At 36.9% G+C, this 24,768-nt stretch overlaps 1 protein-coding gene across 4 annotated transcripts in view; it reads left to right on the forward strand.

The window, feature by feature from the left end:
• LOC139980530 (serine/threonine-protein kinase TAO1-like) overlaps positions 1-24,768 on the forward strand; it is an 87,490-nt gene that overhangs the window by 23,503 nt on the left and 39,219 nt on the right. For 3 of the 4 annotated variants that reach the window (XM_071992235.1, XM_071992239.1, XM_071992238.1), the window contains exons 2-6: positions 13,797-14,324; positions 18,989-19,060; positions 20,876-20,977; positions 22,697-22,742; positions 24,450-24,599. In XM_071992235.1, coding sequence (XP_071848336.1) covers positions 14,193-14,324; positions 18,989-19,060; positions 20,876-20,977; positions 22,697-22,742; positions 24,450-24,599 — 502 coding nt within the window. In that variant the 5' untranslated portion in view covers positions 13,797-14,192. The remainder of the gene's footprint in view (positions 1-13,796; positions 14,325-18,988; positions 19,061-20,875; positions 20,978-22,696; positions 22,743-24,449; positions 24,600-24,768) is intronic. The other variant, XM_071992237.1, reaches the window with a different exon arrangement.

Consider the following 24,768-nt stretch of genomic DNA (forward strand, 5'->3'; position numbering starts at 1 on the left):
ACAGTTAGTGGCTTTCCAGCTGTATGTTGTTTGCACAGTGTTTCCATACAGTAGGTATGTGTAATATGATTTCAAATGTAGCAGTAGCAATAGTGCATTTGCAGAGTGTCTATTTATGTAGACATACAGTACATATAGTGAGGTTTTTTTTTTTTTTTAAATTATAGCAGTTGCTCACATTTACTCTGTGGGTTGCCTTTTTTCCTACTTTGGTTGTACAACAGGGGAAGTAGACAACTGTAAAGCAAGAGCCAAGCTTGTTGAGTAATTGCATTCATAGGTAATTCATGTTCATTGGTGGTGTAGTGCCAGTGATGACTGTATAGAGTATAGCTGCTGCACAGCAGTTAGCCCACCTACAGTATAACCCTGTATGTGACCACACTAGCGTTATAATTAGTCCTAGGGGGTCTATGACAATACAAGTACAGTCATGTAAACTTGGAAATTCATGTGACATTGGATCATAGTGCTCATCATATATCGGTGTACTGCATTATGGGAGTATAATTTATTTAGGAGCATGGAAAATGAAACCGAAACTTTGCAGGACTTACAAACTTTTAATTTCCCTTTGTACTGTCGATTACAATAGCACATGTACTGCAGTAAAGTAAAGTATAACAAAATTAGTTTCTGGATGCTTTTCATATCCCAACAAAACTCTGGTTGGGATGTGGTTGGAACCTTCAAGGTTAAAGTTTTTATGCCTATTATTATATAACAAAATGTAAACAAATACACTGTGGAGTAGTTTTGCATAGCATTACATCAAATCATATCTACTCACAAATATTATGCCACTTGAAGTTGAAAATTCAAACTTCCTTCAAGCTTCAAGTAAGGAATAATGTACAGTTGAGACTGTAAAACAATTAACACAATGTTAGTAAACATTGTTGTCATCACACACAGCATCTCTTTGACTTAATTGTCCCAATTAAAGTCTCGTGATTGAGGAAGGGCACTTCGTAAATATATTTGTTTGTAGACGTGGATTTGCCTGACATATCCAAGAACTTGGCTGCAGCTCAGATCATGTCTTAGCCTTGCACTTATTTGTAAGATGTATCTAGGCAACCTTTGGTGAAGTAAATAATAGAGAACGATACCAAACAGTCTTGAAAACAACATTGTCCCAATTAGCGCATCTTAACTTGTAACTGATAAAGTAATAAGTAAACACTGCTCATTTCTCATCTTTTCATGTAACGCTTCTTTTGGCTTTTGTTGCATGCTGAAGTTTAACTTCTTACTCTACTATCAAATATCTCTTTGTAGGTATTGTAAGTCTTTGTTAAATTTGGTTAATTCAAAACAGATATTTACTAATTGTGTACAGCAGCTAGAAGGTCAAAAGAAATTTGCTGGTCAGATAGGAAAAAAAATCTCTAAATAGCCCCCAAAAAATTCCTAATTGATACCTACATCCTGTGCAATGCTAGCACCTTATTACAATAAGCCTAGACAAGACCAACAGCATTACACCTTTTTCCTCTTTATAGTTTTTGATGAGCAATATTTATTCAACATAGATATGGCTGTCTGTATACAGTAGCTCTACAAGTTTAGAGGAAGTTGCTGGTCAGATCCAGGTGAAAACCTCTATGGTAACACACCAGTCTGTGATATACTATATGTATGTATGTACTGCTGTGAATATCGCTGTAAACCTTGACAAGACCACACAGCATTACAGGAAAAGAAATCTGTCTGTTCGGAACAGCTGATTTTCCTAAACTCAAAATGTGTGGCTACAAAGACATATCTAGCCTTGTACTGTACAGTAGCTAGTGTTGGTACTATGCAGCAGGTTTATTGTGCCTGTAGCAGTTGGTACCAATGACATGCTTCTGCACACTGTGTGTGTGTGTGTGTGTGCTTAGTGACCCATGATGCTGTTTGAAAGATTTGTACTAAGCTGCAGTAAGTTTAGACTAGAGGCTTTGTACATATCTCAAATGATATATTGTGGATACTTAAACGGACAGACTTACACCAGTACAGCTATTCCAATGTTAACCTAAATATACACCATTCCGCCAAATCGTTTTTAACTTCCCATACTGTACATATATATATCAAAAGACTGTTTTGAGTGTGAACAGCATGCAATGCTTGTACCAATTTTGACATGTATATATATGTATTCAGGCATATTTGCAATATAAAGTTATTTTCAATTTTAGCAGTTCATAGTGTTACTTGTCTTCTTCTGGAAAATGAAAAGTATAAATACAGTAATTTATAGGAGTTCTGTTGACATGTTTAATTTTCTTTGATACCGTAGTTTATGGAATCTGAAGAAGCCCACAATAGATGTGCTATTTATATACACAGTAATTCCCACCTGTGACTTGACTTAAAACATTCTTTCTCATTGGCCAAGTAAACAAATAATTTGGCAGGGAAAAAACTCAATGCCTATTGTAATTTTGTTTCTGTTTGTGGTTGGATCTAGAAGTAATTTACCTAGTTACTATTTATTCCGCCAAGCGGCTTTTTGTGCCATCAACAATAGTGTCATCTCCGAAGTGGCAATATTTATATCCTTTGATTATACACCATGCTGTGTCATGCTACTACTGATTTGAACTGATTTCCTGTTTTGGAGCTCAAAAACAGAGCAGAGGAAATCTATGTTGTGAATAACCTATTATAAGCGCTTTTAACTACATGGTCACCCCCATTGTATACAAACTGTGCAACATTGAGTGGCACTGGAACTGTACACAATTTATGTCTAAAATATTCTTCATAAATTTTTGTGTGGAATAATTGCTCTTGTTTATCAGTCGACCACTGCGGTTGCTAGGGGGATAAGCTATGGTAGTTTGGAGTTACACCATGGAGGATGTTTGCACAACAGGTCAAAATCTCAACTGGTAACAGTATGACACTTTCCGTTATCGGCAAATGCGGGATATTTCACTCTATACATTGTACATACAAGTGTACATGTGCAGTTAACATGTTAGGGAACAGATACTACTGTAAAAACTATCACAGTCTGCTACATTGAGAGTAACTATAGGCCGATACATCACATATCACTCAGACCACTCAGAATTGGAAAGATTTACGTTGCTCTCTTACCTGTCTACACTCTACGTCTGCACTTTCCCATCTACCTGACTACACATCTATCTATCGCAGTCTGATACATAGAGAGTAATTATAAACCGATACTTCACATACTATCACTTAGACCACTCAGAATTGGAAAGATTTACGTTGCTCTCTTACAGTACCTGTCTACACTCTACGTCTGCACTTTCCCATCTACCTGACTACACATCTATCTATCACAGTCTGATACATAGAGAGTAATTATAAGCCGATACTTCACATACTATCACTTAGATTTACTTCGTTCCCCACATACCTGTCTCCCCACAACCTATGCACCGCATTCTACCGTGTCTAGAATGCCCTGGTAACACTGTACACCCTCACTGGCCCTAATGGCCTTCCTTCATTTTTCTACCCACAAAGTGTCTCACTGAGTAATTATAAGCTGATCTTTACATAATATCACTTAGACCACTCAGAATTGGGAAGTTATAAAGGGAGAACCATCAAAAGGTTATAGTCGACTTTGAAAGACTGGCAAGTTGTCAAAGTACTTTTCGCGAAAGTCCATCTCGAACTTTCGCAAGCCTATTCGACAGACTAGGCTACAGTACAAGTTTACAGATGCAGCCACACAGTTTTTGTACACATTATATACCGTACACAACTGACAGCATTATTCATTTGAGAAACACAGTTGTTGAATAGTCACAACTTACTGTAGGTGAAATATATGCCCTGCTTACGATACTGGTATCATTGTGCTGTGGTAAGACATTACAGTGAATGGTTTATTGCTGATTTACCACATACAGAAAAGGTTACAGACAGGAACAGTGCATGCGCAGGTGCTATGTCTGAACCAGCTGACATTGCCAGTGTTCCACTGCAGGTTTTGAGTCAATGTTTTGGCTGTGGTCGTAATCTCCATGAGCTCTTACCGATGGATCTAGTTTATTCCTTCCTTACTCGGAAATCAGGTTAGGATCTTATACTGTTCATAGGTCCCGCAATATGTCTACTGTAGATCCCAGAGATTGAAAAAGTAAGATGCCTCACCAGATGTTTAAAAATATCTGACAGAAGATACACAGCCATAATATATGTCATTTGGATGCATGAATATTTAGAAGTGCAGTATAGACATGTATTACATTATTCTTGCAGCCTGCGAAATATATACAGTCTGAATGGTATTTGTGAAATAAGACCATACAGTTGAAAAGTTAGATGTGGTATTGGAAAAACAGTACTGTAGACCTTCAATCAATTCTTCATGTATCAAAATCATGTTGTCCATGATTCTTTCACAATAACTATGTTTTCTTTGTAACTAAACATAGTTTCCTTCCTCATACCATATATATAACTTATAAATCATTTTATTGTTACGATACATGATCACTAAGGATAATATACTGTACATATATACATGTTTTGAACAGTACAGTGGTTACAGTACTACTATTACATATTCACAAGAGTCCTCATTTTTTGTTGGTCTATTGCATAGCTCATGAATATTCATTTTGTTCAATCCCATCGTAATTGTGACACAGTGTGTAAATACAGTACAGAAGATATTGAACACAGGTGTACTGCCAAAATTCGAGATTGAGTGACAAGAATGTGTACATGGTCTATAGTGCTGTAAATTCCAGATCTGTTTCAGATCCAAGTACCGGCTCTTTCAATCCCTTTACTTTACAGTGCTACTACAGTAGTGTATTAGTTGAGCATGCCTAGTATATGGTGCTTGGGCTTAACATCTAGGTCTCCATCTGTAAAGTAGACAATATTATGTCCACTGGTTTATTAGTATTATTTTAAAGACACCATGGAAACAGAGAAACTCAGGACGTTTTGTCGACTGACCAAACGTTGGGACTTCCTAAGTTACATATAGTTGCATCGGTAAAATGCAGGAAGCTGAAAATGAGAAAGAAATCCAAGTGAGCTTTTCCTTACAAAGAGGTCAGGATGTATAATTTTGAAACACTCTGAAAAGAACAGCTTAAAAATGAAGATGGAACACCCTAGAGTGTGTTAAGTAGTGTACTGTACATCAGTAAAAGGATTGATTCTGTTAATTTTTTTAAAAAACTTTTTATAAAGTCAAGATTGCAAGGACAATGAGTAAGAAATGATTTGTTTGAGAATTTTAATGACAGTTTGTATCGGTGTGACTTTAAAACTGTATTTTCACTTAAATTTGCTACGATAAATTGTGGACACATATGTCGGACCGCATTAAAGGAAAGTGGATGGTTCCTGAAAAGATGATCCATGTTTACATTTGATCAATTCATTACACTAGCAGTGATTCATGGCATCTACTGCACATGGGCATTAATTGGAAAAGTTTTTAAATGAAACAGTATAAATTTGCATAAATCTACATGTTAAGTATAAGCATACAGTATAAATTGTATTCAAAGGGAAGGATGACTCATGGAAAATGGCAACTTTCTAACTTTAGTAATTAACTGTGCCTTCTAAAAATACAATGTCTGTACAATAATACGTATATGCACAAAATCTGTATGTTACTCACATACTGTTATATACACACTTGTGGTGTATGATATATGGGTCTGTTCACGTTAAAGCGCCCAAATTAGCATAAATGGCATTTGGAGCATTGTGACAAAATAATTGGAGATTCTAGAGATACAAATATTATCCCCATGGAGAGAGTCCACCTAGCTGTACCTACCATAGCATAGACAATTTCCTGAGATATGCATATGGTATGCTATACTCCCAGAAGTGCCGAAATGTGGACGGAAAATGTTGCCATTTTCAAACTGCACAATTTGTACTTTGATCTATTCTCAACTCCAAAAGAGGATTACTCCAAATTTTGTCATGATTGAACTTGGTGGCTATAGGTTCCCTCTCATAAATATTTCAGAAAATTTCATCGATGAATTTGCGAATTATTGCGAAACTGGACCAGTGTTTCGGACATCACTTTTTCCGTCCACATTTATACACCAATTTATGAGTGGCATAGTTTGGGGTTAAATAACAAATGTTGAAAGTGGTGTGCCTTTTCAATACTGTCATAGTTGTATCAAATAAAATATATATCAGATACATGTCCATTCAGCCACATTTTACTACACGATAAAGTTAAACAACATGCAAAATGCTTCCGTCCACATTTTGGTGATGTCCGAAACGTTATGAAGCAACTAATATATGAAGTATGTTAAAACCCACAAGGCTGTTTTGTTACTCTAATTAAAGCATAAGTACTCCCTCAACTACAGTATGTACATGACACATTTCCACTAATCCGTTTTGATTTTATAACCATTTCAATTTTTCCGTCCATGTGTGTGATGTCCGAAACACCAGTGATGTCCGAAACAAGTTTTAATTAATATTGCTTTATGTTGCTTGAAAAAAAGACACAATAGATGGGCACTTCATATATTATGACAAGTTCTATTGTTACAAACATACATACTGCACTACTCAAAACTTTTTCCATCTTTACCAAATATTATAGCAAAATAATCTTAAAAGTATGTTTCGGACATCACCATGTGTTTCGGACATCACTTTTGTGAATCCAACATATTGTAAAACAGCACTAGTTTCAACTGAATGATTCAATTGGTTGATTTCAGTGTGCTAGAATACACTAAGATCCTACAACAGAATGCTTCTTAACTATTGGTGTCATTTGACCAACATGTATTCATCTTTTGATGACTTGTGACAAGTCTAAAATGATATTCTACATATTTGGGTATGAATGTTACTGGGAACATCAAATTACTTGGATTTTTCTAGAACTGACATCACTAACACTACAATTTTCCATCATTTGGTACTGAAGAAGTAAAAAAAAACATTTAGTGAATTTTTTTCTGACATACTGTAACATGTATCAGGATGCCATCACAGTATACAGTACATTATAAAGTAATGCTGTAATTGTCTGCTATAGCTTGAATCCGCTATTTGTCACAACCATAGAAAGCCTATTTATGATAGGCTAGAAGAACTACATCAAAGGGTACGTGGGTACCATGCATGGACTGTCATGTGATGTGTTCCAGCTTCCATGGCGGTACCAAATTGTAAAGTTAATTACACACAATTGGAATAGGCCTAGACGAGTTTTGTAGCACAGTAGCTCATGTTTCTATCACATCGGTCTACAGCATAGTATGTCAACGTCACTTTGAAAAACTGAACACCGTTCAGTGTCGTCTGTCGCTCTATATGTATGGAATCAGTGTGCATCTATAACACCCTATGTCAGAGCAGTTTAACTGTTGATGGGAACTTGATGGTTGTCAAGAAAAGCTACCAGTACTGGGAAGATGCTAGCTAAGTAGTAGGACCGTGGAACGTGTCTGGTGATCTTACCTATAAATGTTGGTCAACGACTATAACTATAATGTTAAGGTACAGACATTGCTAGGTAACTGTGTGTTGTCTGCTGCTCTAAGCCCAAATATACATTTACTGTACTAGTTAGTAAATCACAATGGGCAATGTTGAGATTAATGCAGTATATCAGATTATTAGTACCACCCTGGAACACATTACAGTACATGACCCTCTTTGACTGGTACGCGGATTTACCGTGTGATGAAACCTCCAGGTTTACTCGATGGTGTCAACAGTATTAATATACACAGAGTGGTGCATCATGCATGACCATGTTTTCATTCAGAGTTGCTTCAGACTTCAGAGCTTTAGTGATAAGTATACTGATATTTATTATTATGAAACTTAAGGATGAAGCTGAACAATTTGCTGAGCTGCTGTATACCATAACATCTAGGCCTTATACGTAAATGTAAGTTTAGGCCATAAGCTTAAATAATAACAATCTTACAAAGTAAATCATTTAATTCATATGTGACAAGGAGTATTTGTACAAACCATGAATACTTGTTTTTCACATTATAATAGCCAAGGCATCATGATGAATCTTAATAAAGAAGGATATTTAAACTAGTACTTATAGTACTATTAGTATAGGCTACTACTGTTGCTTACTGTAGCTGGGCCAGTGGAAACAATCTTCAACATTGGCAGATCCAGCTCAAAGGTGCATGGGGAGGGGGAGGAGTGGGTGGGTACCATTTGAAGGGGTGCAAAATAGTTGTTATTGCTGACATTACAAAATAGGACCAAGAATTCTAGTGGAGTTTAGGATATGATACCTCCCCTCTGAAAATTGTTTAATTAGTAGACTCAATGATACTAGCTACAACAGGTGGGTGCCAAATTAGCTATGTAGGGATGTCTCCTGTGTACATCTGTATATTTATTAAATGGTAAATATTTGCTGTTTGTTTCAATTATTGCAGACTTCATCTAGGTAATGATGGATATGTGGAAACTGTAATTGTTTAAAAGAGTTCTATAATCCTTTTGGGGGAAAAATTTCTTTGCAGTCAATAATAATACCATTTTCTGCAAAATAATGTATAAGTTGATGTTTCTGGGAAGTGTTGGTGAATGCTGGCCAATGCAAATGGTGTGCTGGACAGGTAACGAATGTGGTGAAGCAGAGATTAACTTTATGCAAATGGTGATCAATGAATGGACACTCTGTGGAGTGTTATGGAGTGTTAGCTCAGTGGTTAACGACGGTGCCTTTCAGTCATAAGTTCCCGAGTTTGTGTCACTCCAAGATTAATGTACTGTATGTCGTCAAGTTACAGAGTTGTTGACAATTGACAATTCATAATCATGGTCGTTAAATATGAATCTAAGAGATTGACTTCGGTCAGCTTGAGGCTTTGATAAGCCAATGATGGCTTCTTCGCGAGTTCCTGCTTGCAGGAGGATCTAAACTACATGTGTGTATTCTGGATATGTATGAATTGAGTATGTAGTAAACAGTGATAATTCATTACATTAAATGGGGTTATCATTTACACAAAGCCTTCAGATTTTCACTTATCACCTATCTTTTCACCTATCGGCTCTGTCCAGATGTTCAATTTGAAATATGTGCCTCAGGGCATTTGTTTTCCCAAGAATTTACAGTGCCATTATTTTTCAGTATTACTACACCTTGTTGATTTCCTAGTCTATGGTGTTTTAATAAACTTTATTCCCTCAAAATTTCATAATATTTCTAGTGTAAATCTGCTATTATCTGACTGTTGTGTTTATTTTGAAGCAGACTTTTGTTGCTTGAACAGGTTTGAATAGCAAAAATATTACTTCATATTGTTGTTACCTGCTGAAATATGTATTATTGTTATGCAGCTTTGTGAACATTTTTTCCAAGGTGATGTCCGAAACATTCAGTGATGTCCGAAACGCTCATAAAGTAACTTTTAATGAACACTGAGGATTTGAACTATAATAAGTTCAAAACTGTCATTATACCTTGTAGGTAGCTTGTCAACAACAAAGACCCCATTGTTACAAATTTAACTTTTGATATGATATGCGTTGTGTAGAAAACATTACAGTGATGTCCTAATACAACTGGTTGTGGTGATGTCCGAAACATAGTCCAAGACAGTCTTAAGCAAATCCATTAAACAAGTGTTTTCATTATTCATTATTTAAAATGAATTTGATGCTGTTTGTTAACATCACATATCGTGATGTACTGATATATATTGCTAAGTACAGTATTAACAAGCATGGCCTTCGTTTAATAATTGTCTTGTTGATCACTTGGATCACTTGTATCCCTTTTCTTTGTTTGGAACTTGGAACCTAGGAAGGGTCCATAGATCTCTTTTGGTACAGGTATCAACTTACTAAAATGCTTTCTATTCATCATTATTGCCATTAAATGAACATCATTTGGTTTATTACTAAATATTAGGTTTAATATATTAGGTAAACCATTGGTGAGTGATGTCCGAAACAAGATCATTTTGGAGGGGTGATGTCTGAAACAAGAGTCAAGAAAAAAAAAATTCTGAGAGGACATGACCCAGAATTTTCAGCTTTTGGTTAATATATGTGTTAATGTTGTGGTTTAATTTTATGGTACAATTGTTACTATTACTTTCAATTTTGTTCTTTAAAGAAAAACTTTTTAAACTTTATTTCAGGAAAAATTGAATATTTTCTAGCGATACTCTAATATTTTTTAAAAAACATCATCGATATCATTGAAAACTTGTCTTACAATAGCAAATTTTGTGTTAATAAAGAATATAAAAACAGAATTCCCAAATGTAGCAGCAATGGAATGACACACCACCATTAAAAAAATAACAAATTTTGGAAAATTTATAGATTGTCACACTTTCAACCATCTTGAATATAATTTCCAGAATAGTTTAAGCTCTGGTCAATTCTGATTCATAAATTGCAGATATTAGTTATGTTATTTACTTAGAATAGAAGTTCTTTACTGTAATTTGAAAATTTGGTACCTCAGGCAACCAAATTGGGCGCTTTAACGTGAACAGACCCATATGCAATTCTTCGTATGAGCTATTATGCAGTACAGTTATGTTTTGAACAAGTCATGTATTCTTTTAGTGGAATAAGAAGGAAGGGCATTGACCGGAGAGGTCTCGACGTAGAGGGAAAACAGTGTTAAAAAGGTTACCAGTTGGTTCTAGGCATGGTAGAATTAGAGTGCTAAAGGTTGTGGGGAGACAGGTAAGCTTGTCACTTGTAAATATCCAAACCAGTAAGTTTTGGAATGTTCAGTGAAATGAACAAGTTTTTTTTTTAATTGAAACCTTGATAACTTCAGTGATCTTCAATGGTATACTAGCTGTGATTGCATTGCATAATAGTTATGTATACTATAGGAATGTACAGTACCATATAGATATGATAACTATGGTTTTGTAATGCAATCATCTTTATCTCATAACCTAGACTTTGACACTCAGATGTGTGTGCCCTTGAGTCAATATGAACAGTACAAGTAGTCTACAGTTGATACATATTTAGTATTTATTTGTAGTAGCTCTACAGTACAGATTTTCACAGAAACCACATCTGTTGGGTGAACTTTAGTCCATGAGGGGGGCTGAGCATTGTGAACTAACTGTTTCAGGACATCACACCCTTCCTGCTATTAAGCTGCATATAAACAATAGGAAATGTAATGGTACTGTACAGTATGTCAGTGAATTTCATGGAAAATAGACTCGCAGAGTGCGAGTTGAAAGTTTACACATAATTATGAAACGCAAAGAAATTCCCAGAAGTTAAAGGTCTGTTTCAAAGTTCAGTGTCGACCATCAACTATTAAACTGGCATGATTGATGTGCAGTAGCAAAGTACTTGACATGTGCAGTAGAGAATATTAAAGGTAGGAATAGTAGGCTATTGTCCTTTGCTGTGGAGTTCGGCAACCAGCATGTCAAAACAAATACATTTAAAGAAAATTGGCGTATTTCAAGCTTTGTATTTACTTCAGTGAAAGACTTAACAGTTACTCCTTGGAAAGTTGTCCAGAATGTTGGCACTGGGTTACACTGATCTGAGTGTCATGTATATATCTATATAGGTAGGTTATTGAACTATGAAACATCAAAATAACATCAAATTGAGATCCTTCCAAACTTTAAGAGAACATTACAAGTACTGTAGGTCATTCTGTACAGTAGGCCAGTGAACTCAGAACATTTTGAATTGATATATTTATTTTGAAAGGTGGTTCCAAAGTCAACAGGATATTACTGCATTATGTTTTACAATTCATCATTTTTTACTTCATGACTCATGACTCAATTTAAGAAAAAATGACTGTTTAAACTGTCCATTTTATTACTGTATCTTAAAAGATATATTTTGTCAGGCTCTGAGGGTATGACTAATGTAAAGTACTGTGCTTGTAGACTTGCAGTGTTACAGGCTCATCTTCGTTCTTGTTACTGAACATACATAGACAATAAGAGCACCTTGTGATCTAGGTTACTGTAGCTACCGGGGTCACACTTTTGCGGTTCATCGACCTGCTGAATATTTGAAACGTCTACAAAGGGTACCGTAGGTGGGTTAGTGGGTACTAAGTCCTGTTAAAAAATAATACTCATCCTGGCGTTATGTTTCGTTGAGCTCCCTAGGTACTGTTTGAGCGAAGTTGACATTATAGAAAGAGAAATGGCAGGAAAAAAGGCAGCTGGAAGTATGTTTCACCTCAAATTTTAATAAAAAGTCTTTAAATATCTAACATTTCATAGATAATGGCTTGTCAAAATTTGTTACTTGTAAATTAGAAGGAAAGTAAATGGAATAGTATTTTGTTACCTTCCCTTCTCCCATATTTTGGTAATGGTAAAAGTTGTTAACTTTAATCATCCTTAAAAATAGTACGGGTGGAAATGTTTAAAATACTGTGTGTGCTGGGCGGCATTCAGAACTGCCGGGCGCAGCTGCCTGCCGTCGCCCGGCATGAGCATATCCCTGCCTTGTTTGCTTTTGGTAAATTCCTGTTTTAATGTTGACCTAGATGAAAAAATTGTTGTCAGAAGGTGGATGGATAAATTTAATGGGCAATTCATTTCAAACAATCAAATGTGTTTGCTGTGTGTACAGTGCACAGTGTATATATATATGAAAGAATAGCTACTGTAGCTATTACAGTTCAGTGAAAGTGGAAGATTGCCTGTTATATCCCGAAATGCATTGTGAGTGGTTATTAAAATTTACTTTGTTTTACAGTAAGTTTTATAATTTGCGAGCTGATGGTTGTTCATCATTTTAGTTTAAAAACGGTTGATCACGCATGACACTTATTAATGGTGTTCCTGCATTACTGAGCATACAGTATTTACTTCGCTCATCGCTTACCGGTCTCCTGACAATCTTGGCACCACGTTTACTCTGTAAAAAAGCCGACCTACAGTACCTCAGTTTCACCGCATTGAGCCTGGGACAGCGAATTTGGAATAAGCAAGTCCAGTAATGCCATAATACCATTAACCATTCTCTGATGTGTAAGCAGCACCATATTGTACAAGTATACATCCGTGCATGCTTAATGTTGTAAACCTGTAAGTAATGTGTTCACTGTGAGCTATCATAACATCAAGCACTGTAAGTTATGCATAAAACATACTGTAGGTAGTGCTCAATAAACTTTGACGGGAGAATTCAATGACATTTTGGCAAGTAGAATTTAGAATTCATTTTACATGGTCTTGTGCAGTAGTGGAGGGAAGACTGATGTAAATGTAAACATCGATGAATTACAATTAGCAACGAATATTGGAGGGTCCTTTCGAATGGTGACAAAAGTGGTATATATATTGTGCACTGTACTTCACGCTTCTATTTCGTGTCCCCACTGAACACATCCCTCCCAATCCAACTACTGTTACTCCACAAAAATTTTTTTTTTTGACAAATGCTCCCTGACTGACCTATTTCCAGGTCCATCAAAAAAATTTAAAATTAATATTTTACTTTACTCTTTACATCTCTTCGGTGACTTCCATGTAGTAATGTACAATTGATGAACTGTCAGCCTGTAACAATACCTAGTCAGATAGGTCATTGCGGAATAATGCAGGTACTGTAGTCATATCAACGAAATATGACATGATATTATACATTGTCACAAAGTTGTTTTATATGTCAGGTCAGTGACCTCCCAATATGAAAATATTACAGCTATACAGTATGGTTTTTAATTTCCTTAATCAATTGTGATACTCTCAAGACAATAGACTTATACTTGTAATATTTACTTTCGTCGAATGGTCATTAAACTTTCTAATGAAAATGATAAATTTTTCTTTCGTTTCTTACAGATAGTCCAGATAGATTTTAACTACACCATTGCCTCGCTGCTGTACCACTGTAAGTGCTGTTACCCTCTCCCGGAGCGAGTCAGACCTTCGAGCGTGACCAATCGAAAGCAATATTTCCCGAGTCCGAGGACAGACTTAGGCAAAAGAAAACATTCCGCTAGCGATGTGGCGGAGAAAGAATATACACAGGTGGATTTCAAGAACTGAAGTCCTCAATTTTACTCCTTTTCAAAGTTAGGAACATTCCTGCTTCAGGTGCCTTTCAGTCCACACATTTTCGTTTTTGTGAACATTATCTGACACGTTTTTTATTTTGGTCCTTACAAACAGCCTCTCACATTTCTGTCTGGATTTCATCTAAGCACCCTATTAACACCCTGTTAGGACCACCCAATCATGCCCCTTCCCACCCGAGTCAGTCAAATCAAGGACCAAGATGTCGCCAGCCTATTCACAGATGAAGATCCAGAGAAGCTCTTCTCAGAGCTGCAAGAAATTGGACACGGAAGTTTTGGTGCTGTATACTTTGTAAGTACATTTTGCATAACATGTACCCCCTTACTCCTCTCACCAATTGGCTGATTAGTTAATTGTTCAAAGAAACGGAATCTTTCAAATTTCCAAAGTCTGTCATATTTACTTCGTTCCCCACTTACCTGTCTCCCCACAACCTAAGCACCGCATTCTACCGTGTCTAGTATGCCCTGGTAATCTTTTAACATGGAGGTCACAAGGGTCAGTGAGGGTGTACAGTGTTAAAAGATTACCAGGGCATACTAGACACGGTAGAATGCGGTGCTTAGGTTGCGGGAAGACAGGTAAGTGGGTCACTCGTAAATATATAAACCAGTAAGTTTTATAATTTTTGTCTGAATTGGAAGCTTGAAAAGATGAGGCAATAAGTAGACTTTGTAATGAAATAGCTGAGAGGAAGGAATGGTAATTTGAACACAAAATTTCAGCTATATTTCCCGTTATAATTCTGTGGATTCAAGTATAAACACATTGTTTATACAAAAAATGAGGTCAATAAACACATTTCTCTATCCAGGTGTTTGCTTATTGAATCAAGACAGGAATTCCAAACCTTGTTGCATTTAGGTCAAAATTGCTATTTTTCTATTTTTAAGTGATAATGTGACATCGTTATAATGTTTGCAAATGTGTCTACATGAGACTCCTGGGTTAAAATTTTTATACCACATTTCTTCAAACCAATGTGTGCTTGAGGAACTTCATATAAAGACATTGACTGAATCTGGCAGGAAATGGAAGCTGGCTATATTATTAAATGGGAACCTACAACCAACTTGTTTTGCAGAGTTTCAAGGTTTCCCTCAGGTTTATAGTGATGTGGCAGTTTTATCTGTTTTACAGCATTCTTAAGATCTTATCACGGTAGAAAGCAGCGTTATATTGGCATCATTCGTTTACTTGAGAGGACTGCTTCTTCCTTAAAACAAAGAGAAAAAATGAAGGAATTATATAAACCCAATTTCTTACTATTTGATGACCCAGTAGTATAAGGTACCAATGAACTGGAACTTTTCCCTGAAAACAATTAATTTTCCTCACCATTTTTCAAAATTTCTGTGACTGGTATATTTTCATAAAGACCCAAAAAGTAGAGACAAAACATATTTTTGGGAGTTACCTGATTTGAGTGTATACGGGTCAGATCCAAAACCTCTGCCAATGTTATGGACGGAATTCACAGAGATAAAGTCCCATCAAAAATAGTGTGAGAGTTAGTATTTGGTAAGGTATGCATGATTGATTTAAGTTGGGATACCTCTACCATATAACGGAAAAAAATTAATTGGGTAGTGCAATATTAGTCTGAATATGCAAATTAGGTGTTCGTTATGGACGGAATCAGAAAAATGATCCATATCCACCAACCTTCATAGTGGGTCAAAACTCTGTGAAGTGTTCAGGATTTCAAAGTATCAGGTACTTTTCATCACAGGCCTGGTACCTTAGCTTTATCATACTCCCACTCATAATCTTCAATGTACCTCTATTAACCCACTACCCCAAACCAAAATTCTGTGTTATGGACGGAATGTACAACGTTATGGACGGAAGGTTTTGTCCTGATTTAGGATCAACTCTTGAATTGTGAAGTGTGTGTTATAAGTTAATACTTATGGCCAATATGTGTAATAATATCAAATAAAATTGAATTTATTATAAGAAGGGAAAGAGCTAGTCCTGAAATAGGAATTGTTATGGACGGAATGTTATGGACGGAAAGTATTGAATTAGCCTGAAATGAATTGCTACAGCACATGAAAAGTTTCACTCTTGCTGAAGGTACTCATCAGGTGGCTTTCAGCACTATAAGCCGAGGCTGTCAGTACTTTTCCCATTTGTTTTTTTCACTTTTGTGGCTTCACCTCCTTCAAACAATGCCAATGAAATCAAAGTTTCACCAGTCTGCAAAGCTTGTATGAAAGAAAACAACACATGCAAATAAAACTGTGGACATGGGAGGCCTGTATGGTTGAACAGTCATGAAAATTTGAAATAGACTTTTCAATCTCAACAAAATACATTGATTCATATTTGTCAAAATTTTTCGTCACCATCACGGCTCACAATCTCTTTAAAACTTATCCCTAATATATTCAACCACCTTTGTTGCAATTCCCACTTTGCTACTTGAAATTAGGAGGACAGGCTGTTCTAGTTTCCCCATGATCATTCCTAGTGGGATATTTGTCTCAGGTGATGGCCAGAAGAAAGTATTGGTAGGGCCCTTAGGGTGTAGGAAGGAGACATAGACATCATTACTGTCAACTGATATTTGGTCCACCTTTTCCAACCTCTCCAACAAAAACCACATTGCATAAGGATGACAACTTGGATTTATAAGGGTCATTCCGTGTCAAATCAAGAATGGCTGTTGCTGCACCCTCTCCAAAAATTCCCAAATTTTTGGTATGATTGGACCATCATGAAATAAGCATATTCTGAAAATTTCAGTTGCATTGCTTTCCAGCCGATTTATCACACTTTGAAATTCCGCAATTTGTCGCCACCATGGCATTTTCTTGACTTTTGAGGTCTCATTTCTCAGCAATTAACCATTCTACTACCTTTCTATTACAGATGCCTATAGAGTCTATCCCATAGAATAGGAAAATAAAAAATTAGGCTACAAAAATATTGTCTTGTGGAGTTAGGTCCACTTAAAAGTGTCAAAATATACGATTTTTGTACTTTTCACTAAAAAATGTGCTATTTGTAGTGATGAATTGCTCCTAAACCATTGCTTCAGGGTACTTGATTCTTTCAGAGGTTATTATGTCTGGTACAAACATTACAAAATAATGATTACAATGCTTTCCTATGATATGTTTGCAAGTTGTGCAACTCTAAAGTTGCTATTTCATGCTGCGATTCAGCATGAGGTAGGAGTTTTGATGCCAATTTTTTACCAAAGTAACCATGTTAGAGCTGTCAGGGTTTTATACTTCAACTATAAGTATAAAGTTCTTACCCCTAAACAAATTTCAGGGTTCTAGCTGTTCTCAATAATAATTTAAGAAGTTGTTAAGCTGCTCCGATGTACAAAAGAGGTCATCTTTGACGGCCAATAACTCAAAATGCGTAATGTTGAAAAAATCTGATAATTTTTTCTGGAAGAGATATAGTACCACCCTGTTTGTACAAAAAATTTCAGGAGGGTGTTTTGCCTTATTTTGAAATGAAAAATCCTCAAAGTTTGGGATTTTTACAGAAATTTCTTCTTTTCTTTTTTTTTTTAAATTTGGGAAAACATCACCTGAAAGCCTAGAAAAATACTGTAATGTACATGTAAAAAAAGGTTTTCCATCCTAAATAACATTCATTCACATTTGATTGCTTTGATTTAACTTAATAAAAAACATTCTGCATAGTTTTTCCAAAGAAAGTAATTTCCATCCATAACATTCACATTCCGTCCATAACGTTTTCCTAATTCCATCCATAACACAGATGTTTCATTGAACCCCAGCTTATCAATATGCAGGAATCTGGTAATTTTTCACTTCATCCTTAATGGCATTGATAACCTTCAGAAGATTACATGCAAATTTTATCACTGAAGTGAACTTTAAAATTGCCAGGAGATTAATGACATCAGGTAGCGTTATGGACGGAATTAATGATTTTCTTCTCGATTAGCATCTTAATTAGGGATGCCCTACTTAATTTTTTCAAAAACTATTTTGGAGAGATCAGTACCATAAACAATTATTCAGGTGCAGATTCCTGTGAATTCCATCATTCCTTGCAGTTCAGTGGCACAAATTGCTGTTTCCGTCCATAACGCTGGTTTAAGTGCATTGTTGATATAATTAAGCAGTACTCGTTAACAAAGAAACATACAAATTTAATTTTTTTGCCAAGCAAGCTTAAATTGTTCTTCTTTTGGACAAAACTATCAAAATTGATAACTATGATCATCTAAATTTTAGCCCTGAGGTTGACAGGTTTTGGATCTGACCCATACGTAGTATGAGGCCAAGTCCTGTAGTTTGTGAGAGAAAAATATGATGTATATTAAAATCCCGACACTTTGACAGTTTCTGAGAAAGGAAGGTAATTTGCTATTATTAGGTCCTGTATCAGTACATCTTTAGTGAGTACTGTACAGTCTGCTATACATACAGTAAGTACAATATAAACTGACTTTGTTTAGTTTATGTATGATTTATGACTGTGTTATCATTATATTTGATGATGGTGTGAATCTTGAATCCTCTCAGAGTGGTGACTTTTAGGGCAGCGAGTTTGCAACTCCAACATTTTAGGAGTTGCCAAGCCTAGTAACATACAACTAAATGGTTCATTGAAAGTTATTGACATGGTATGACACCCAGGGTATTAATTATAATATTATGCTGGAATGTGGATATTATCAAAGACTTAGTTCAAAAGATAATAAAAGATGTATGTACTGGTCACAAGTTTGTAGCTTGATAGAAATTGAGCCCTCTGGACCAGTTTCAGTTTGTTCCAGGGAGTCCCAAATATACAGCACCTCGCAAGTTTTTTAGGGGGGCTTCAGATGTGGAAACCCTATTTTGAGCCTTGGGGTAAGGAAGGGATTATCCTCTCGGTAGGGTGACTCTCAAAGATTGATCAAAGCATGATTTCTGCTTGAAATCTGGACTTTATTTCATTTCTGTTTTGGTTCACAGGCAAGAAATGTCAAAACATCAGAGGGAGTTGCAATCAAGAAAATGTCTTACAATGGGAAATCATCATCTGACGTAAGTTTATTACAGCACTTTTCCCACCTCCTTATGTAGACCTTTCCCACATCTTGTGTGGACCTCTCCTTCCCCTCCTTATGCTGAACCCTTCCTCACAGCCTTCTGGGGACATCTATGCCCACCTCCTCATGTGGACCTCTCCCTCACCTCCCTATGTGGACCTCTACCCCACCTCCTTATGTAGACCTCTCCCACATCTTGTGTGGACCTCTCCCCAACCTCCTTATGCTGACCCCTCCCTCACAGCCTTATGGGGACATCTATCCCCACCTCCTCATGTGGACCTCTCCCCAACCTCCTTATGCTGACCCCTCCCTCACAGCCTTATGGGGACATCTATCCCTACCTCCTGATGTGGACCTCTACCCCACCTCCTTATGTGGACCTCTACCCCACCTCCTTATGTGGACCTCTCTTTCACCTCCTTTTGTGGACCTCTATCCCACCTCTTTATGTTGACCTCTCCCCCACCTCCTTATGCTGACCTCTCCCTCACAGCCTTATGGGGACCTCTCCTACACTTCCTTATGTGGAAATCAGGCGGGCAAGTAACTGGAGATATAGGGTGTGTGATCCCCCGAGTGTCGACTGTACAATCTTGCTTTGCCCTTGCAGAGCGTCCAAACTACCACTTTGATTGCCCTTGCTGTATCAGTTCCTCTTTGCTTTCTCAAATGTGAAAAAAGGCTCCAAGAGTGTGCAGAGAAAATAAAAAGCAAAAATTAAAAAAAAAGGGGGGGGGAGGGAAATAGAAAATGTGCAAGAATGCATCATTTAAGTGGACTCAACATTCTTGTTTACTAAGAAAGGTTTTATCATTAATGTCCCATGAAAGATTAGCTATTTTTCCATCGAAAAATGGACCTTTTTCCCAAGAAGCCTATACACTCCCATATCCAGATTTAATACTCAACCAGAAGTCCAAGAATTTAGTTGCTGTGGTGGTTCCTTTTGAAAAACTAAAAAGGAAGTAATTGTGGTGCTCCGTATATCCTGATTTCTATATCCTGTATTGCTTACCTACTGTACCTGTGGCCCCATTTCCAAATCATAGTATTCTATAGAACGTCCTTTTTTCATAACAGCATAGTTTTCCAGTGCACTTGGTGCTCAGCGGTCCCTTCATTGCTGTGCAGACCTAGATAACAGTGTCAAAACTTAGTGCGAAAAGGGTAATTTGGATTGGCGTGATACCAAACTGCTTTGTTATTGTCACGATGCCTCAAGAAAGATTTAAAGAGTTTTCGCTTCGATCAAATGTGTCCATGTCAAATTCGTTCGGTGTGGTGTACAGGACAATAGGAATTGTATGTAAAACAAAGAAATAAGACATGCACAGGTTGATATCTGGAGCGACTGGAGGGAAGGTGGGGGTGAGATTGTAAACATGAGCCCTGCCTAAATACTGTACAATAGGCATACAGTAGGAAATGAACCCAATAGACGGAACACAAAAAAGAGAGATACAGAGAGAACGGAACATGCTCTGTAAGAAAGCAGCCATATTTGGCCTATCTTGTAGTTAACCTCATCTGTACCTCTCCTTTTACATACAGTAGGCACTGGGGATCTGCGCCCCCAAGTGACCATCTTTCGAGGTCACTCGAAATTATCATGTAATTCCAATAATCAGCAAGCCGATTATGTATGTCGAAAGGTTTTGGAAAGATAAAGTGCTAATTGAAAGTGAGGCATTTTCATCGGTTTTGTTGAATATTATTGATATCAATTTTTTCAAATTATACAGTACAGTGTAAAAATTTTATATCATTTGCATATCTTTGGCATTTTTTTTTTGGCCTTCTTTTTCAGAAATGGCAAGACATAATCAAAGAGGTTAAATTCCTACGTCAGGTCAAACACAAGAATTGTATCCAGTACAAGGGATGTTACCTGAGAGAACAGACTGCATGGGTAGGTGATGTATAGTGAAGGGTCCATACATGTTTCATCGACCTTTGACCATCATGAATATGTTAATTAAGCAATAATAATATTTTCCTTCTCCATAATTTCAATGATAATATTTGCTTCACTCCTCTCTTACCTGTCTCCTACAACACTAACGCACATTTCCGCATATTAACGCGTTTTCCTTCGGAATGGTAAATCCGGAAGGAAGAGAGAGTGCGCGGTGACCTGCGGGAGAGGTCACCGGGGGCGCAGTGCTAAAATTATACCAGTGGCGTCTAGGTAGACTAGGAAATGTGCGTTAGTGTTGTAGGAGACAGGTACGTATCGTCGTTCGTAAATACCCAAACCAGTGAGTTTTGGGGTTTCAAAGATAAGTTGAATGCAAGCCTAAGGCAGATGATCCAACTGTCTGAGTGAAAAATGTTTTGTTTGAGTTTTCATGGTTCATATAGTTTCATCAAATAGTTCCCTTGTTCTTTTACAGTTTGCTATTAATCTCCTAATCATTTTACTTTTTGTGACTAAGGCCCATAATGTATTGCACCTTAATGCAATGACCTTTGACCTTAATGCATATTTATTTCATCATAATTTATACCGTTCGTTAACTTCAAAAATAAATTGATTCAAGGTTGAGGGGATGTCCCACTTCATGTGAGTAAAAAAAGTCAGTATTTTAATGGTTTATGTACTTAATAATTGGTTTTCATTTGGTCTTGCCTTTAAAAGTTGATTGTCATCTGCTAGTTGAGTGTTGGTTGTTACTGATTTGCTTTATATAGTTTAATAGAATGTTCTAAGACCTAGATTCTAAGAGAATAGTAATAAGTATCAAATTCTACATGTGGACAAACTCTTTTCATATTTTGAACAGTTTCTTCAGATTCAGGGTACTTTAGCAGATGGGAAAGAAAGAGGACTGTGTAACCTTTGTGAAGTTTCCTCCGTCATATTTTCATAGTTATTTAATTTTTCTGGAAGATTTTCAGAAATTACATCGGTGACTCTGCGATTGACCACCGCCATTTTGAATTCTTTGCATTTACGATGTTTCATTGACAAATTGTAGCTATACTTTCTTAACCTGCACAGGAAGTGAGAATGTTTCGTTATGCAATGACAAGTTTATTTCCCAGTTATAATAATAATAATAATAATAACAGAGATTTATAATGCGCACGTATCCACCCTGCAGGGTGCTCAAGGCGCTGATTATTATTTACCCCTGGTCATTGGTAACTTGTCACACCCACACACCAAAGTGTGCACAATTCAATCAATCTCTCCTGGGGCACCACAGTGCACCACAGCCACGTGTCCCCCGGGGGACTTCCCATAGGGTGCAGCCACAAACCGGCGCACGCAACTATAAATACAAGTTACCTCGCAGGTCCCCATTTATACACCTGGGTGAAGAGAGGCAATGGAGATAAAGCGCCTTGCCCAAGGACACAACGCAATGATCTGGCCAGGGCTCGAACCTGTAATCCTTAGATCACAAGTCCACTGCCTTAACCACTTGACCACAACGCCCTCACCAGTTATTTAAAAGTTAATAAGATATTGTTCTTTCACGTTGAATAGAATTAACAGCAGGTAAGTACTACTGAAATGCTTACTCAATTATTGTGCTGCTGAAGAAGCAGTGGTCAGTTTTACAGTTGAAATGCTCAAAACTATATATTTATCTAATTTATATATACATTTTGTTTTTTGTAGCTTGCTATGGAGTACTGTATAGGTTCTGCCTCAGATATCGTAGAAGGTAAGACCTTAAATAATAATAATAATAATGATAATTATAATAAACATTTGACCTTGTTTGTGAAAGACATTCATGTTAGGGAGTTAATGCATGCGGGGAATGTTGAATGATGATGATGTTGTACACTCTCATACAGTACCAGGGTTGCAACATACTTAATAGATTTCGCTTATTTGAGGTTGATGTCATATTGTGTTACATCATGCTACAGTGTGATGGGATAACCAAGGAAATGCTCCCATACCTCAAACCAATTTCATTATAGTCAGTGTAGGATTTTTAGTGAGTTCCTTGTTGCATTCCTTGTTGCATTGGAATGAATGTGTGACTAAGGTTGTTAAAACACTGGAGAGCATTATACTGTATTTCTGATACTTTTATACTGCACATTTAATGAACATGTATATCAGCTTCTTTAAGTTGTGTCATTTCCAGCATAAATTTATATGGAGGGGAACCTCAGCAGTGATAAGTATAGAGTAAACAAAGTGTCTTCTATCCGTTGGGTTAATATGAACACATCTGTTACATGGTGACACTAGTTATAACACTGACGAACATCCTGTGTTGCAATCATTCAAGTGAAATTCCCAGGTTTAGGAACAACCATTCATTTGGTTGCTAGGCGCATATCTGCGTCAGCAATACAAATAGGTTTGAATAAACTCTTGGATATATTTCTTATCTACGCTGGACAAGATTGTTCCCACCGTCCAAAATACTGTCAATGCTCGACATAAACATGTAGTTTATGGTTTCGATTTCAACTCGTCGTCGATTGTTTCCTGTGGCTGTGTGTTACACCCAGCATTTTTGTGGTTTGGCAAGCAAAAGGATTACGAGGGGATTCCCAGGGTTCAGTTTTTAACAAAATTGTTGGCATTGTTCATAATTTGAATGCTAATTCTGTGACTTAAAAGATAGTATATATTCTGTACAAGTAAGCTAAAAACATCAACCCATAAATAGCATGTGAGTTTTAATTTACAACCCAATGGGTATCAAAGCCTTGAAGGAGCTGCAGGGGAGGGGGGAGGCAGGGGGAGTGGGGTGGAGAGGAAGAAGTGACTGAGGGAAGAACTCATGGGGGGGGGAAGTGGATTGGTGACTGGTGGGAGACTTGTCATCAAGGAAAGACTTATCTTTGGCAAACTGTGCCAGCATCATTACATCCATCGTAACTTGCTTACCTCTGCACCACCCTTGATTGCCCTTTTGCCTTTGTTATGCAGTCCACCTTTCTTCATGGCAAATGGGCGGCTTTGAATTTTGGCTCGAAAACTGATCTGTATGGTGTAAGTAGCATCATAAGATCATGAGTAAATGACCCCCAAGTTTTAGCATGCAGCTTAAAGTTGCTAGCAGTTTGATAAAATACTTTCCTGAAATTTAAGATTTTTTCAGCAAAATGTTCCCAGCCATTGAGGATTGTTAGAATAGATGAATAAGTGTCTCACTGTGGGTGCGTACTTTTACAAGTGGCAGAAAAACAGCTATCTGAAATGTGAGCACTGGTGACCATTATCTAACTATGTAGCATATTTTGGTGTAAATACTGATGACTTTCAAGCTACAACTGTGAGGCTTCTCTTTTTTCTTCTTTTAGTCAATCCTTTCAACAATGCCACACCTTCATTAATAGGAATAACACAAACACACAAAATGATTATAAATTACGATATTTCTCTGATTCCATTTCCATGGCAGTTTTGAAGAAACCTCTTCAAGAGGATGAGATAGCAGCGGTATGTGACGATGCCTTACAGGGCCTGGAATACCTACACAACAACGACAGAATACACAGGGATATAAAGGCCGGTAACATACTCTTGGAGGATAACGGAACTGTCAAATTAGGTAACTCTTTTCTATCTCTCTCTCTCTCACAAAAGAGACGACACATTTCCAACCGAGCCAAACTGCATATTTACTAGTGTTTACACGGGTCCAAAAATCGGGAACCGGGTACACTAGAGCCGTTACCCGTCCGGTATCCAGGTACCCGGAAAAAAACTGATTACCCTCG

This window comes from Apostichopus japonicus, chromosome 15, assembly GCF_037975245.1.
Source record: "Apostichopus japonicus isolate 1M-3 chromosome 15, ASM3797524v1, whole genome shotgun sequence".
Taxonomy (NCBI): Eukaryota; Metazoa; Echinodermata; class Holothuroidea; order Aspidochirotida; family Stichopodidae; genus Apostichopus; species Apostichopus japonicus.